The sequence below is a fragment of the Terrapene carolina genome, unplaced genomic scaffold (assembly GCF_002925995.2).
Source record: "Terrapene carolina triunguis isolate 2854851 unplaced genomic scaffold, T_m_triunguis-2.0 Scaffold66, whole genome shotgun sequence".
NCBI lineage: Eukaryota > Metazoa > Chordata > Testudines > Emydidae > Terrapene > Terrapene triunguis.
This window is the reverse complement of record NW_020664417.1, coordinates 28,632,240-28,650,346: the sequence shown is the minus strand read 5'-3', so window position 1 is coordinate 28,650,346 and position 18,107 is coordinate 28,632,240. Positions and strand designations below refer to the sequence as shown.

At 40.1% G+C, this 18,107-nt stretch overlaps 1 protein-coding gene across 2 annotated transcripts in view; it reads left to right on the top strand.

Annotated features, from left to right (window-relative positions):
• FSTL5 (follistatin like 5) overlaps positions 1-18,107 on the top strand; it is a 529,446-nt gene that overhangs the window by 289,604 nt on the left and 221,735 nt on the right. For both annotated transcript variants that reach the window (XM_024211556.2, XM_024211555.2), the window contains exon 5: positions 4,396-4,516. In XM_024211556.2, coding sequence (XP_024067324.2) covers positions 4,396-4,516 — 121 coding nt within the window. The remainder of the gene's footprint in view (positions 1-4,395; positions 4,517-18,107) is intronic.

Here is an 18,107-nt window from a genome sequence, read left to right as displayed (position 1 = left end):
AAGAACTCACACAGCCCCCTTTATTTCATTCCAGTTCTCTGGCTCCCGATCAACACCTAGGTCCAGTACAGTGAGAAGTTATTTAAAAAACTCTGCTCACATATACAAAATGTTCTTCTGACCCTTAAAGGTCAGTCAAATTACCAGGTCAGTATAGGTTTGGATCTTATCCAAAATACTACACTGCCAGCCAATCCTTTAGTATCTAAAACTAAAGGTTTATTATAAAGAAAAAAGAGAGAACAAGAAGAGAGATGTTAAATGGTAAAACAGTCTCATACAAACAAAGATTCAAAGTCCATGAGGTTCCTAGCCGTATTGGTGAGTTTGCTGGTTTGAAAGTCCCTCTGGAATACATCCACAGCTTGGATGGGTCAGTCAGTCCTTTGTTCAGAGCTTCAGTTTGTAGCAAAGGTCCTCCAGCACATGGCTTGGAAGCCTTTTCTGTCCATAGGCATGCCCATGCATGAGGTGTATCCTCTGCCTTCTCTCAATGGGTCAGTTGTATAGCTGATGGTCCTTAATGGACAAATCATATGGCTTCTAAATGTATCTCTACTACATGTAAAAGCCAGAAAAGTTTCTGGAGTTTCACCCAGTTCACTCAGTGCCTCTTTCTCTCAGACTCTCTTTTTCCTGTTGGAACTATATTCATATGGGCAGAAAGGAAGGGTGGTTATGTCCATAATGTAGCTGGAAGGTGTAATTCCCAGTGCAGATAGAAATACTTGGGCTAGCCTGAACTGAGGTACACAAAGGTTTCATGAATTGAAATTCAAAGCAGGAGCCAGGGCCGGCTCTAGGTTTTTTGCTGCCCCAAGCCAAAAACAGACAACACCTTAATTTACTATATAATCCTAATTTAGGACTGGTCTACACTAAGAATTTACTTCGGTATAACCATGTCTCTCAGCATTATACAAAAATCCACACCCCCGAGAGACATAACAATACCAACCTAATCTAGGGTGGCCAAATAGCAAGTGTGAAAAATCAGGACACTTTTTCTGGGAGTGTTTTATATACGCAACTATACCCCTCAACGCCCCTAATTTTGGGACATCTGGTCACCCTAAACTAACCCCCAGTGTAGACAGCACTAGGTTGACAGAAGATTTCTTCTGTCAACCTAGCTACTGCCTCTTAGGGATGTGGGTTACCTGTGCTGATGGGAAAAACCCTTCCATAGCTTTAAGTAGCATCTACACTGAAGCACTACAGCAGCACAGCTGCAGTGGTGTAACTACACCGCTGTAGCATTGTAATGTAGACATGCCCTCATTCCCAGAGCACCACCCATTCTGTGCACTGAACGAAGCTGGGATCTTATGGAATATAAGTATGACAGTGGTTTTCAAACTTTTGTATCGGTGACCCCTTTTACAAAGCAAGCTTCTGAGTGTGACCCCTCTCCCCCTTATAAATTAAAATCACATTTTGTTATATTTAACACTATTATAAATGCTGCAGGTGAAGCGAGGTTTGGGGATGGAGGCTGACAGCTTGTGACCCCTTGAGGGGTCACAACTCCCAGTTTGAGAACCCCTGATATGTGATCGTGTAATTAAAGAATGTGTTAAAATGCATAGGCACTAGGGGCCTGAATTTAGGTTGCATGGGCAATTGTAATCCTGGTATTTCCTAATTTTTTGAATGCTTAACTTTGCAAGCTTAATAATGTTCTATAAAGGTGTGTATGTGTGGTTTCCTAGGTTTTTTAAAAAGCCAACATAAAGAATAGAAATTGTATCCTATGACAGCATATTGATACCCATGTGGCTCATCAGCAGGGTTTGGGACTTTTAGACTTATTGTACAGACCTCTGTCATTTGAGTGACTAATAGTAGTAGGTTGTTAACCTATATGAGTTAGTCCTAAAAGGTGGTGGGATACTTTGTCAGAGGGTTTCACAGATATTTGCTGACAGCAGATTGGACCCATTTCCCCCCCCGGCTTATGACGCCTTCTTCTCTGTCCCTTTTGACCTGCCCAGTCTTGTCAATTTGTTACCTATTGCTCCTTATTCTAGTTCCATTCTTCACATTACCAGTGCCAGTCTCCACTCCTGACATTTTTCATCCCAGTCTCCTTATCCACCCTCCATCTCCTGATTCCTTGTCTCTCCTCCTGCACCAGCATGGCTCTTTCTTTCCCCACCTCCACTCCCTGTTGCACTGATTTACAGTACCAGTATCCTCGCCCAACTCTCAATTTGCCCCGGCCCTTCACCCAATCTCAGTCTCACTCTCACCCACTGACTCCCAGTCCTTCTCTTCCATTTCACACTGTTTTCTAGTCCCATTCCCCCTTCTTTCCAACTCCCAGTTCCAGTTTCATTCTCTTTGCTTCCCCACCTTCTTCCCCCCACACTCCAGTTCTGGTCTCCCACTCCCCGGGTCTTCCTTCCAATAGATTCTCCCCCTCTTCCCTCCCCACCCCCCTCCCGCTCTTGTCCCTGTTCCATTTGAGTCAAGTGGAGCCCAGCAATAATTAGGAGCATAGGAGAGACAGGCTTTCTGTTGTCAGTTCAGATGCCTGGCCCAGAGTAGCTATTATGTGGAAAGTGTGGTTTTGCCCTTGTAGCCCTGGCCTGAACAGTGCAGGCTCTGTTGCTCTGAGGGATTCTGTGTACACAAAGTTCTGTTTTCATGAGCCAACTGTGAATTTTAACATCCACAAGCATCTCAAATTTAGAAGTTAATTAGCTGAAACTTGTAAGACTTCTATAACAGTGAGATTTCCAAATGCTATAAGCACAGTAACTAACTTGGAACATAAGGTATGTATATTTAATTGTCTTTGGCTGCATTTCTGCCTTTTATCAGCCAGCTAAGGAGATGATTGGGTGCGTAAGGACCAGTTTCATTGCATAGATTCCATACAGCATCTTTTTTCTGCATTCTGGTGGAATTAATCATAATAAACAAGCTAGATAAATAATGCATAATAGAACTAATTTTCTTCAGGTAACATCTTATTTAATAACTAAACTATTTGCATGGTAGTTTTTAAGGTTTTTGTGCTTGTGCATCTATAAATTATCATTTATAAATTATTAACAAGGTCATTATACATGTTTAAAGAATTGTGTACAGTTCTATAGGACAGCCATCCCATTTGTTAGGGAAAAATAAGTTTGCACTTCCTATCTTTAGGCTTATTGGTCATTTTGTTTTATGGTATTTGCATGTTCGGAAGTTTTTTCATTTGCTCTAAGGAGAGCTGTGAATTCAGTTGTCAGCGTTGCTCCTTTCTGCTCTTGTTGTCCCTTGGGTAGAGCAACTGGAATATCCCAATTGCATATTTGTGAAACAGTCTGGATTCTCTGCATTTGGTTATGGGAAAACATAGTATTCAAAGGTAATAGTGTAAACTGTAATATCCCTTCAGTTGAAGATTTATTATTTATTTGTTTATATTTATTTAGGAGGAGAAAAGTGTATGTTTTATATTGAATTGAGCTATGTTCATTGCAGAAGTTTGAGCTTCTTGCAGCATTACAACAGTTGGCTGTGTTTTCTTTGATTCTTATGGATGCATAATTAAGTTTTCTCTTTAAGCTGTGATGTAAAACACGGGTCTTGAGCATTTGTTATGAAAGATCTCATGGCACTTTCAAGATATTAGGTGCATCTATGGGATTTGCAGACTAACATCTGGCAATTTTTGGTGTAATCTACATTTGTCCTTGCAAAGTCTAGAGACTGAATATAAATGATGCACAAATTAGAAGAACATTCCTTCAGCAGAGGTTCATTAGTGTTAAAATCTAATAACCACTAATTATAATCCACTTACAAAGTGGATGCCCCCCCTTGTGGAGACACAGATATATTTTCAGGTCTTTTATAACAGGTTCTTAGGAAATATAATAGGCTTGTCAGATGTGTATAAGAAGTTGATGTAATTGCTGGTGTAATAAGAATTGGAACCTAACAAAAATAAAAATGTTCTGATTTGGGGTGGGGAGAAAGGGAGGGTCATAGGATGGAGAGACTTGCTACTAATCAATGTTGTTATAAGGAAGACAATGTCCTTGTTCATACATCTTTTTTTTTTTTTTGTCAATGTCATTGTAAAGAATTTCAATACAGTGAAATCTTGCTTGCAAACCAGAATATCTATACAGTGTTATTACATACTGTGTCATACTATATATTCCTCATATTTCACAAACTTTTCTGTAAACTCATTGGCACTGACTTAAAGGTATTAACTTTCTAAACTGTAATAAATAATCATAAAGCAAGTGGAAATCCCCAACTTTACACAGTTTCAGTTCATTGCCCAAGCAGCCTTAAAATGATCTATTAAATGATTATTAGAAACAATTAATTATACTGTGAAACGCTAAGAGCTCAAATGTAATTTCATGGTCATAATTTTCTTGTCAGGTAATAAAACGGGATGAGCTTGGCAAGGATCTGTCTGACTGCTCTCTGTTCGATCTGCTGAAATATGATGATTATAACAGTGACAAGCACCTAATTCTGGAAGAATTCTACAGAGCATTTGGTAAGTACAAGATTTTTTTCTACTCTTCTCACGGTTTTCTCTTTCTGTCTCACTCTTTTTTTAAAAATCAAATGTTCTAATTTGAAGTGTCATGATGCAGTGCTTCAACAGTGAGCACAACTTGATCATTATGATGTAGGGGAACATCCTGAAACAGAAATCAATAGGAGATGTATTTGTGTCCAGTTTTCTCAAGACAATGATTCTGATAAAGGGGCATTTGTAGAAGTTCTGCTTTTCTGCCAACAAACGAATGTATGGATGCACTAATGAAAAGCTACTGTGTTCGAGATCAGGTTGTAATCTGTAAAATTGGTCAAGCCACATCCCTTTTCCGGATTGCCACAAGCTTAACAGATACAAGTATTCATTTCATGCTGATCTGCCCCTGTTGTGCTTGTTCAACAAAATTTTGTTGAAGGGCACTCTGTAGAGGATTCATAAAACCAGGTGAATTTTCAGTGTAACTTGTGGGTGGTCCTTGTTCTTTGACAACCATCCCTCATTACTGGATGTCCAAGGTGTCTGGGAACAAAAGTTTACTGCTGTATGGTATTGTTGCATCTCCAGACACTCCCGTTCTCTATTGCATGACCCCAATTTTTTGGCTAGTCACTTGAGTCAAAAAGGGGTAACGATATTATAATGAATTGAAAGTTTTCTTTTCTGCTTACCACTACAAGATGTTAGAGGAGACCATATTTAAAATTGGGAAGCTATTGGAAAGCAAATGGGAGGTGATGGATAATGGAAGCATTGCTTCACAGCCACCTTAGATTTTTCTGTTAGGAAATGAAGAGCCCGATTCACCTCTTACTGTTTTTCAACTGATGTAACTGCATTGATTTTAAGGGGCATATAATTTACATTTATATAAGTGAGAGCAGAGCAGTCTGGGAGTGTAAGGTGTGTTTGGGTGTTAATTCTCACTCAGATCACAAGTGGAAATGAATTTGGTGTTTTCTTCTTAGTTGCTGTGTGCAGGGCAAAAATAAGACATTTCATAATTTGTCACATTCTGGCATAATCAGTGGTGAAGCCCAGGAGTGTTGAAGGTCAGGATTGAGGTTCAGTGACAGAGCTACATGGAGAAACCTGCACAACTACTACATGCACTAGCTCTGGTGTTGACTATTAGTTGCTATTAGTCCTTTCAATACATAAGCGCCAAACTTCACCCTTTTTAAAAGGGAAATAATGGAGTGTATTCAGAAATATCAACTCCTGCTCTTTGAAAGGTGCAGGCATGATGATCATCATTTATAAATTATTCCATCTGAATTATTCAGTATGGTTTTAAAAATTCTTAGGAAAGGCCAGTGGATAAATGATTGTTCAACTTAAATTATGTGTGCATATTAGACCTTTTGTGAAAACAATAAAAGCTATTAGTCCCCTTGTTGATACATGCAGGGTCCACCAGGAAGATATTGTATGAAATATGATATGTCTGTATAATATTTTTTATCATGAAAGATTAAGAAAATGAAGATAGGTATAGTATTAAATAGACTACATCACATACTTTATGTATTGTTACATACATTGTTACACTCTTGGTTGTAGCCAGTGAGAATCTGGACATTTAAACAAGATACTGAATATGATTGTTAGGATTGGATAAGTCATTTAAATAAACTTCGGTCCATTTAAACTATTTCTGGAGCAGATTTTCAAAAAAGCATCCTCTGATTTTGAACGTGCAATTCTGCTTATAGAATCCATTTTGGGTACAGTAATACATTAAGAAGTCTTACTACTTGAATTATGGGTCAGATAGGTAAAGTGGGTGAGGGAATATCTTTTATAAGACCATTTTCTGTTGGTGAGAGAGACAAGAATTTGAGCTTACACAAAGCTCTTCTTTAGGTCTGGGAAACTTAGAGTGTCACTGCTAAATACAAGATGGAACAGAATGTTTATCATAAGTACTTACCACACATTTCAACATCCCTCCTATCACAGAGAGGAAAGGAAAGGGGAGGGAAAAACAGCTGGGGGGGAGGGTTGCTAGTGGGTTATAGATAGTTGTAATAAGTCCAGTGTCTCTATTCAATCCATGATTTTTAATGTCTAGCAAAATTAGGAATTTACGCTCCCAGCCTCGTCTTTTGAAAGTGTTGTGCAGGTTTCCTTGGAGGATGAGGACTGATAGGTCAGATATAGAGTGATCACTTTGTGAAAAGTGTTCACTCACGGGTGATGTGGTGTTTTTGTATTTTATCATTTTCCTGTGTGAGTTCATTCAAGAGTGTAGTGATTGTCAGGTTTCACCCACGTAGTTGCTATTGGGGCATTTAATGCACTGGATGAGGTACACCACATGTTGTAATAGGCATCTGTAGAACCCCTGGATCTTGAAAGGTTTATTGTGGAGGGTGTTGATCATTGTAGCAGTGGAGATATGTCTGCAAGTTTTGCATCTGTTGTTCTGGCAGGGTCTGCTGCCGCTTCATGTTGGTGTGTCCTGGTCTATGGGGAGCTTGCTTCCGATGATGAGCTTAGAGAGGTTGGGGAGTTATTTGAAGACTCCTCAGAGCATATTCTATGGTATCTGACTGAGTGCTTGGCTGTAGATAAGATTTCTTGATGTGTTTGGGTTGGTTATTGGATCTATGCAGGTAGGTATGGTGATCTCCGGGTTTCTCGTATATAGTTGTCTGTAGGGTTCCATTGTTGAAGCTAATCATGGTGTCCAGGAAGTTGATGCTGTTATGGGCTCCTCTGTGGGTAGGCCTGTACTATAACACCTGCATAGATGAGGAAGGCAGCCTCTTCCCCCCCCCCCCCTTTTTTTAAATGTTTTAGGCACCGTTGGCCTATTGGGCAGTTTGCTATTTTGCTTACCTTGCCCATATTTACTGTCTGTTACACCTCCTTGTGCACTAGCTGCCCTGGCATAACTGTGCTGAGAACTGCATGGAGGAAGTTCCACAGAGCCCTGCTCCCCCAGAGACTCCTGGGAGTCTCTACTCTGTCCCATGAGGTTACCTGCCGTAATGGCCAATGAGTCCCCATATGCCCTGGGGCTTCATTTGCAATATGGGCATCGCTACCTTTGTCGGGGGGGCTGCCCCGGTCTTGCTGCCCAAACTTGAGGCCAGGCTGGGCCTGCCCTGTGACCCCATGTAGACCCCGCACACCTAGCTGCCTGAAGCTGCTGTAGTAAATGCAAATTAGCATGCAGCAGCTGTTTAGTACCATCAGTGCCCACACTGAAGGTGCAGCTTCTGGACCTCCCACTCCTGGGCCAAGAGTATTTTGAGTATTTACTATTCCAATAGTCTGACTCCTGTCAGGAGAAGTCCCTGAGTGACTAGTTGAGCATGATCCTTGCACCTGGCAGTGGCCCCTGCAACTGCCACCCCTTGCCAGGCTGGAAGGCCGGATACCACCTCTGCCACCCATGCCCCCCCGCCTCTGTGGTACAGGTCACACTCACCCCCACCCAGAAAGCATTGCCTTCTTCTTCCAGACAGCCAGACAAACTCCTCCCTGCTTAAGTGCAGGGTGGCGATTGTGAGAGATGCTGGTATATAAGGATGTGACATCCATGGTGGCAAGGATGGTATTCTGAGAGAGGTTGTTAATATTGTGGCGTATGTGAAAGAAGTCAGTTGTGTCCTGGAGGAAGTTGGCCTTTTGCATGGTGATTAGTTTGAGGATGGTTTCTATGAGTCTCCATATTCCATCAGGAAGAGTTCCATGGCCATATATGATGGGTCTGCCTGGGTTCTCTTGTTTATGTATCTTAAGAAGCATGTAGAATGTCCCTGGGGTTGGTTTGTGGGGACTGAGTTTGTAGAGTTTTCTCTTGGAGTTGTTTGGGGAAGGATTTGATGATAGCCTAAAATTCCTGGGTAAACTGTGGTGTGGGATCGTTTTTGAGTTTGTCACTTGTTACTGTGCTTCAGGAAGTCAGAATTTAGATGACTATCTTTTGTACCCACAAATTGTTGATACATATATACAGACACAAAGTTAGATGCCTCTCTCAAAGAAGTCTCTTTCTGTTTTAATCATCACCCAATATAGAAATATTAATATTTCCAAATTCTGGTGTTTAGGTACCATATTGCCTTCTTGCCTCACAGTGGTCCCTGTCCATAGATTCTCTCAGCTCCTGTCCCGGAATAGTTTTCATGTATGTTATCTATATGTATGTGGTAATATAGCACACACAAGCATCTGTGTGAGGAAGGACTGCAAGATTGGAAACAAGTATGAGAGAAGACCTTTAGTGCATTTGTATAAATAGCTTGGGAGTAAAGAGGGAAGTCTAGTAACTGAGTATGAGATCATCAAAGTCATTTTTAACCAGGACTTAGAATGATATTTGAACCCAAATCTTTGGGGTTGAAAGCCTATTTTACTAATCTGCTATACAACCTAGGTCCCTTAAAGACTTAGGTCAGTGGTTTTCAGTCTTTTTCCATGTGCTAACAAATGTTGAATGGAGGTGCGGACCCCTTTAGAAAATTTAGATGTGTCTGTGGCCCCTCAGGGGTCCATGGACCACATGTTGAAAACCACTTATTTAGGCAATTAAATTTTATTTCAATATGCAGACAAGGACCAGAGTGTGATATCTGTTTTAATTAATTATCTTTTGTTTCATTAGCATCTCCTACTAGTTTTTTTTCCAGTAGTGTAGTTGATTAAAGCCTTGACTGTGACATAAAGATTGTAAGTTCAGAATCAAATATGACCGTGAATTACATTGTGCGTTTTATGATAAGGCTCCAGTCAGGCAATAGGAACTTTTTTTTTTTTCTATTAATAAACTACCTTCAGGACAAAGAGAGATCATCCATTTTAAAGATTACAATACATATTTTAGATTAAAGGAAGCTGGTTTTCTTGATAATAAACTGGTAGTTGCCTAGTGTAAAGATTAACATATTATATTCATATTCACTTACTGCTAATTATTTAGACAATATCTCTTCAGCTGACAAAATGCATTTGAGATAAATACTGGGTTTTTTTCCCCCCACTTTTTCAATGCAAGTAAAATAAGTATGTGTGAAATAAGCAAATATCACTCCTTAAATATACAGTTCGTTTAAATGTACAGTTTTGTAACTTGTGTTTATTTGTGCTCTACTTTTACCAGCTATAAGTTCATATAACAACGTTGCTGACCAAAGTAGACGGCATCATGACTAGGAATATTTGTAATTTAAATAGTAAGTGGTTGGGTTAAACCTCCATAAAACAGCTGTGAGCTCCACCCCTCATTTAAGATAGCTGTAAGAGACAGCAAAAGAAAGGTGTCTTCCAAGTATCAGTGGGTTAGTGTAGTCTGGTTTTTCTGATATTTATTGTAAGGAAGAATACAGAGTGACAGACTGTCTCTCTTGGGATGAAGCGGCCTAGAAAGTTATTATGGTCCTTAAATTCAGGGCTTTTCCTCTTCTGTGAGTAGATGATGAAGGCAATAACAGAGAGGTGAGAACTGCTTCTGATAGAACTCTGGCTTGAAATCTAGTTACTTGGGCCCCAGTTAATCAAGCTAATTCAACATATTTGTAAATTTAAGCATCTGAGTAGTCCTATTGGCTTCAGTAGGGCCTTGGCATTTTGGGGGTTTTATTTCGAGGCTTTTATTCTTTTACCCTTAACATACATATGCCAGCCTTTTTACATATATCATGAGCTTTTGAAGGGCTACAGGTTATATTTCCAGGCCTGCTATTTGAATGGTGCAGTCACAAAGGAGCAAAACAAATTACTTCCAATAATAGTAGGGGTAAAAAGGAAAAAATAAGCTGAATATTAAGAAAAAATTCCTAATCAGATCTTGTTAGACTACGGAACAGTCTCTCAGTGCAAGACCCATAAACAGGGATCATTAAAACTAAAATGATAAAGATATCTTTTAAAGCAGGGACATGGAGTATGTAACAGATAAAGTTTTCCCTGCCCTTCGGATTCTACCTGACCACCCGTTTAAGTCAAAAAGGAATTATTCACTGTTTGGTGGGTAGGTTGAAAAAGGTTGACTATTGACTCTCACTATAGCTGCTCAAACTTGGAATTCCTGTTCCACAGGAAATTCTAATAAGTTGTTTTTGTTCAGACTCAGATTGGGTTTTTTTAATGTGAAATTTGCTGTGGAAAGGAAATGTTGGTTCTTTGGAACATTTCCATTGGAGTTCTCTGGCACAGAATGGGAAACTTAGAAACTAGTCTCAAGCTTGACTCTCTCAGCTTCCAGGGCCACAAAGGTCCTGAGGAATAGGGCGTCTAGGAGCCTTGAGAACTCCATCTGGAGGCAAGGCTCCCAGTACTGCAAGGCTCTCATTTTCCTCTAGACAGACTGATGAGGAGCCAGGGAGGCAGGAACCTGTCTGATTTCCACAAAAGCTTTGTTGAAATCAAGAGATTCCTGCAAATGTTTCAAGTTCAAAGAATGAGCATTTGTTGACAGAAACAAAGTCAGTTGGAAAAATTCAGACCAACTCTAGTTATCACATGGTTCTGAAGCTTAGGATATGGATAGCCCGTGTGAGTGGGTAAATTATAATTATATATATTTATATATATTTAATTATAATATTATGTATGCACACATACGCATGCACACACACAACACACCAAATAAAAGTAAAGTCAAAGGGGTTTATATTTATGAATACCTCTTTTAATAATGGACAATGAATACATGTATTTTTTCTCAGAGAAGCGGCTGAAACGTAAGACGATGGAGCTAGTCAACAAATAGAGAAATCAAATACAGAATATTCAGAGTTTTAGGTTCTGTAAATTAAAAATTTATTCACAAAAGAACTCTTATTTTTCAAGGATTTGCCGACTTTGTATAATTAAATGGCAAAAAAGTTCGTTAGCGCAGAGTTAAGGTTTCCCAGTACCAGCTTGTGCCCTTCCAGAATGTCAAGTTCAGCATAACTCAATCTTGAGAAAATACAGCATTAAGGTAAAGACCCAGCTAGCCTTAACTCTGAGTTGTAGCAGCGTTAAATGCTTTGAACGGTGGAGGAGGTAGGTGGGGCAGGTTGATAGAAGTATATTTGTAAGCTGAGAGAGGGGGATTAGTTTGAATATCACAGAGCTATGGCTGTGATATGAGGAGATCAGGTTTGTGCCTACCCCATGTGTGTGAGTAAAGGAAAGGGGGACATGTATACTTCAAAGAGCTATTGAAAGATTGTATAGGTTGTCACAGTAGCAGGGCACCAGAGGGAGGGAGGGTCTTGCCACAGGGATTATCAGTAGTGAGCTGTGATATGAGAGCAGTCAGTGGGGGTTAGTGAAGATAAGGGAAAGTATAAGTTTACATGGTATCCTGTGAGTAAGTGTGAAGGGGTTTTTAAATTTCACAAGTGAGCTTTTTCTGTCAGGAGAGTAGGTACACTATGGGGACAATAGCTGCATACCTATAGTGCCATACTTATGCCAGCATAACCCTGTAGTGTAGATGCAGCCTACAGTTATGGAAGGGATTTGTCATCTGCCACCACTGAGATCAGCCTAGCTCCATCCTCTTTGGAACCCCCCTTCAGGTAGTTGAAGGCTGCTATCAAATCCCCTCTCACTCTTCTCTTCTGCAGACTAAACAAGCCCAGTTCCCTCATCCTCTCCTCATAAGTTATGTGCCCCAGCCCCATGATCATTTTTGTTGCCCTCCACTGGACTCTCTCCAATTTGTCCACATCCTTTCTGTAGTGGGGGACCCAAAACTGGACATAATACTCCAGATGTGGCCTCACCAGTGCTGAATAGAGGGGAATAATCACTTCCCTTGATCTGCTGGCAGTGTTCCTACTAATGCAGCCCAATATGCCGTTAGCCTTCTTGTCAAAAAGGGCACACTGTTGACTCATACCCAGCTTCTTGTCCACTGTAATCCCCAGGTCTTTTTCTGCAGAACTTCTGCCTAGCCAGTCGGTCCCCAGCCTGTAGCAGTGCATGGGATTCTTCCATCCTAAGTGCAGGACTCAGCACTTGTCCTTGTTGAACCTCATCAGATTTCTTTTGGCCCAAACTTCCAATTTGTCTAGGTCACTCTGGACCCTATCTCTATCCTCCATCATATCTACCTCTCCCCCCCAGCTTAGTATCATCCACAAACTTGCTGACGGTACAATCTATCCCATCATCCAGATAATTAATGAAGATGTTGAACAAAACTGGCCCCAGGGCCGACCCCGGAGCACTCTGCTTGATACTGGCTGCCAAGTAGACATCAAGCCGTTGATCACTACCCATTGAACCTGACAATCTAGCCAGCTTTCTATTCTCCTTATAGTGCATTCATCCAATTCATACTTTTTTAACTTGCTGGGAAGAATACTGTGGGAGACCTTATCAAAAGCTTTGCTAAAGTCAAAGTATATCATATGCACTTCTTTCCCCATATCCACAGAGCCAGTTCTCATCATAGAAGGCAATCAAGTTGGTCAGGCATGACTTGCCCTTGATGAATCCATGTTGACTGTATGCCCCCCCTCGATCCCAGTTCACATGAGGGGGGAAGGGTATGTCAATCCCCACAGGTGGGCCCCCCCCAGTTTGTGACACACTCATGGGAGGGGAATGTGGTTCTGACAGGTGCCACTGCCTCCATTTTCCTTCAGTCCAGTGAGTCACCCCCATGTTTCCCCTCAGTGTCCCATCCCTCCTCTCCTGTCCCCCCACCCATCCTCTTAATCCCTCCTCACACCTACACCTTTCTCATCCTATTTCCACCTACTCTGCCACTGCAAATCACTAGCCCCTCCCAGTTAAAACTTGCATCTGTCACTTATTTTCTTTTCAAAAATAGTTTCGGCACCTTCTGAATATTCTGCTGCACTCAGATTGCATTTCTCCATCATTAAAAGCTGCTTTGACAAAGGCAGATCGGAGAAAAAATAGCTCCTCTTTTTATTTCAGATTTCTGTCTTGAATTGGATTTGAGTGCCTGTGTTGTGCTTAGATTCATTGGCTGGAACATTCCCTTGTAGCTGCACAAGTCCTGTGACTCTAAGGCACCTTTAAACACTCCTTGTGCGCTCTCTCTCTCTCTCTCTGCACAGGTGCAGTGTAATGTATTAGGCATGTGAGCCTTAGGGCAAGTCTACACTACAGCACCACATCAGCGCAGCTGCAGCGCGTCTGGTGCAGACACACTATGCCAATGGGAGACATATGACAATGCTCTTTTGTCAGCATAATTACTCCACATTAGCAAGAAGCAGAAGCTATGTGGGCAGTTGACATAGTGCCAGTGTGGGGGCAGAGCGAAACTTGCGTTGCAGGGGAAGGGGGTTCCACACCCCGAGCTATGTAAATTAGATTGATTTAAGCGGTAGGGTAGACCTGCCCTTAATCTTGGCAGAAGGCCTAACTGAAGAAGCAAACTCTTTTTCAAATAATGTTTTAATTTGATTTCCCCTAAAGGCTAATGGGTAGCATGCACTCTGTTGTGGTAACCCCTGAGAATTGGAGACCCTGATGCAATTATCTCAGCCCTATTGATCTCTATCTGCGCACAAACATATGTTTCCAAAATGTCAACTTTAAGAAAAGTGTTTTTTCTTTTCTTGGAGGCTATATGCTGGAATCCCCTTGGTCAGATGGCCCCAAATTTGGATCTCTGACCACATCCTGCACCCCCATAAGGCACACCAGATTTCAAGGCAATCCAATTGACCATATAGATTTTAGAGCACTTTGACCAGTTGAGCTTTAAACAGAAATGCTGATATTAATCTTAACTATAGCTCTGCTCTAACGTTTCTTATGGTATCAGAGTAATTTTATATTATTAAGACTAGAAACACTGTCTTTTATCTTTGTACTTTAACAGTATTATTCAATTTCTGAAACAAATCATTTTATATTAATATATTGTGCTCTTTAATTTTTAAAATGAAAATCTCTGAAGCATATATCTCAGGTGGCCTTCACAATGGTTCAGAAAATCTCAAAGCTTTACTACAAACAAGTAAATAGTATTAAATTATTCTGTTTGATCACTTAACAGATGCAGATACATTTGTGAACATGTCCATTTATGATAGCAGTAGAAAAAAATGAAGGTAATGTGGAAATTTCTGAATAGAACTCATTGAATACAATGAATTCGAATACCAAGCTTTATCATAAATAATGCAACAAAGTAATGTTCCAGTTGTAGCAACTGGCATCCTCTATTAAGTGGAGAAAAAAATTATGACATTGTCTTCTGCAATGAGTTACCCTTATTAGTGCAGAACTATTTCTAAGGGCAATTTATGCTGAATAAAAGTGCGTGGAAACAAATATTGAAGCAATTTGGATTTTTTTTAAAATGCCACTGAATGTGCCAGGAGCTAACGGAAGAATTAGCTGCACAAAACAAAACGGGCCTAGTTCTGATACCCTTATTCTCAAAGAATAGTACTTTCCTAATTGTGATGTAATGTGCTGCTCATCATGAATAAGGATATCCCAATCTGGTTCATAGTGATTACTTGCAGTTTAGAATACCATGTCCTGGTACTCTACATAATGCATTACAATATACTTCGTATAATGGAATGTACTTTAGTTTAGGGCTCAGGTCAGAAAATTCAGATCTGAGTTGAAAACATTCCATATTTCCAGGGTGTTCAAGTTCTGATCAGGGCTATGATAGTGACAGTGCCTTCCTTAAAATTTGAATCTGGGTTGATATTCCAATGCTTCTCCCTTCCCAAAGGGATTTTGTTTCAGACTCATGCCTTATTTTGATTTACATTTTATTTTTAATTAGTCTTATTTGGTTGTAAATTTGTCAAACACAGATATTCCATGGAAATTTTGCAAAAACATAGTATAAAATCTGTGACTTTGCTTCTGCCCAGTGAAAAAGAGGCCAAGTCTAACAATCATACACACACAGTGTCTGATACAAAGCCCACTAAAATCAATGGAATCCTTCCTTCTACTTCAGTGAATTTTGGATCAGACCCAAAAGGCCCAAATCATGGTATCTCTACACAACCACTTAGTTCAGTGAAAGTCCCTAAGCAGGGATTGCAGGATTTGGTCCTAACATTTTCTGATCACCTTGGGCCTGTCTTCTGATCTTTTTAAATTTCCCAAACCTGTTTTTATTTATTTATTTACATTGTAGAGATTGGCAGGGAATAGTTGCAGAAGCATACAATATATGTTGTTGAATGGCACTGTTTAGCAACTGATAATTACTTTTAGTACATGGTTCTTTAACTACTATGTTGCTGTATGGCTGAAATTATTTCTCACATTACCAATGAGAATTAACTAGTCACAGTGATGCCAAGTAATTCCCACATATTGGAGGCTTCCATAGTATGTATGTAATTGCTGAGGCTCAACTCAAGCTCTTTGTTACATGAAAATAAAAAAGCTATATGTGACTGAAGTAATAGCTATTTTACTAAAATCTCGTGTATAGACGAGCATTTAAGGTTTTGTATTGTTTATTTACAGTAATAATTATTGATTGTTTTTATCTAAGTGTTGAAAACACTATTGTGAAGCCCCAAACATTTCAGGATGGCATTTGAAGCTTGCAACCCTTCTTCAACTTTACAATTTTTGCCTGTAAGTCAATTTCCTTTACTCACCCATGTCATGCACACAGAGCCTGATCCAAAGCTCGTGGAAGTCCAGTTGCAAGACTCTCATTGACTTCAGGTGGCTTTAGATGAGTATTGTGGATGACTGATTATGGCGTTAAATGTAAACCTCAATATGCAGTGTGCCCAATTCTGCCCTCTTAGGGCTGGTCTACACTAACCCCCCAATTCGAACTAAGATACGCAACTTCAGCTACGTGAATAACGTAGCTGAAGTCGACGTACCTTAGTTCAAACTTACCGCGGTCCAGACGCGTCAGGCAGGCTCCCCCGTCGACTCTGCATACTCCTCTCGCCGAGCAGGAGTACCGGAGTCGATGGCGAGCACTTCTGGGTTCGATTTATCGCGTCCAGACAAGACGCGATAAATCGAACCCAGAAGTTCGATTGCTTGCTGCCGAACCAGCGGGTAAGTATTGACGTACCCTTATATGCACTTACAGCTCTGGCTGACTTTGGTTGGAATTGCAGAGATTTAAATATTGGTACCTGAGGGCAAAATTGGGTCCTATACATGAGATGTCATATACAATAACAGTGTGGCAAGGTTACTATCAGGATTTTAAATGGTAAATGTACTGTTACAATAACAATTTTGTTTCAAATTTTGCTTTCTATGCAGATCTCTCAACAACTCCTTGAGCAAATTTTTAAATCTAAAATGCTGTCATTGTGGTTGGCAAATTGTGTAGCTGTAGATGTCTTCTGGGAGATATTACAATCCCAGTACATTTTACATAGTCAGATCAACATAGTAAACAGAAAAAACTGTTTTCATCATACTTGTCATGGTTGATGTTTAATAATGTAATTTTACTAAATATCTTTTTGCTTTTAAAATTTTGAATAATGTTCTGTTCATAGAAATTAAGGATTAATATCCGTGTACTTAGCAGGATACAGTGCAAACAGATGCTGTGCATGCCTCTCACACAGCTCTGACAAAGTACCTTGATCTTAACTGGATGAATAGCTGCTACATTAGTCGCAGACCACTCTTGCACAGAAAGTGTTTGCGTCAAATAGCTGATTTGTGAAATGGACAAATAAGAGGGCACCAATCACATTTTACTGTGATTAAGCCAATGTCTGTTAAGCATGGGTGTCTAGAAATGAAAGACTAATGCACTTATTCATGGTGCCACCTAGATGCTTAAATAAATATAATTGCAGGGTCTTGGGAATTCTGAAGTTCCACAGAATTTTGCTGCAGCCATGCACCTGACAATTTTTCTCTATATGGTAGTGGTGAGATAATTAATGTAAGCTTCCAGAGAGCTGCCTATAAATGCCTAGAGAACAAGTTTTGCAGACAATGTGGTACGGGTCAGGAGCTCTTGCTCATTGAGTTCTGCACATTTGAAAATCTGTCCACTATCACAATGACCTTTGTTAGTAATTTAAATAAGCTATTTCCCTTACCAATAGGAAGAAAGAGAAAATATTTAGAGAATCTGAGGGCAAACAACCCTGTCATAAAAGCAACAATCCCTGTGCAACAAGTTCAAGTACCCATTTCAAGGCTGTTGTATGCCATTGGGAGCACATTGAATATAGTGGTTCTTCATTTAAAAGGAACTGCACAGCATGTGGTTACCTATACATCTTTGCGAGAGTCATAACAAAATTCTTCATTATGGTGGACAGCATGTCAGACTAGAAATTGAATTGGCCTTCCTGGATGAAAAATCCCCTGCCAAATTGCATATGATTCTGCAGAGAATTTAATCAAAGATCCTTGTTGCCGCCAAAATCATCGATACTCCACCCACCCACAGTTTGCTGAAGAAATCTGAATGCAAAAGAGAAGGAAATTATAATTTTTCAGTGTTGCTGGAGGTGCTTAGAAAGTTCAATGAGGCTTTCGTAGAAATAGATGAGAAAAAGAACAAATATGTCTGTAGATTGAAATGCAATATCCTAGTTTGTGAAAGAAGTCTGATTGTTTGATCCTACAAAGGTCATTTTCCTTCCACAAAGTAAGAAAACTATTGAAACTC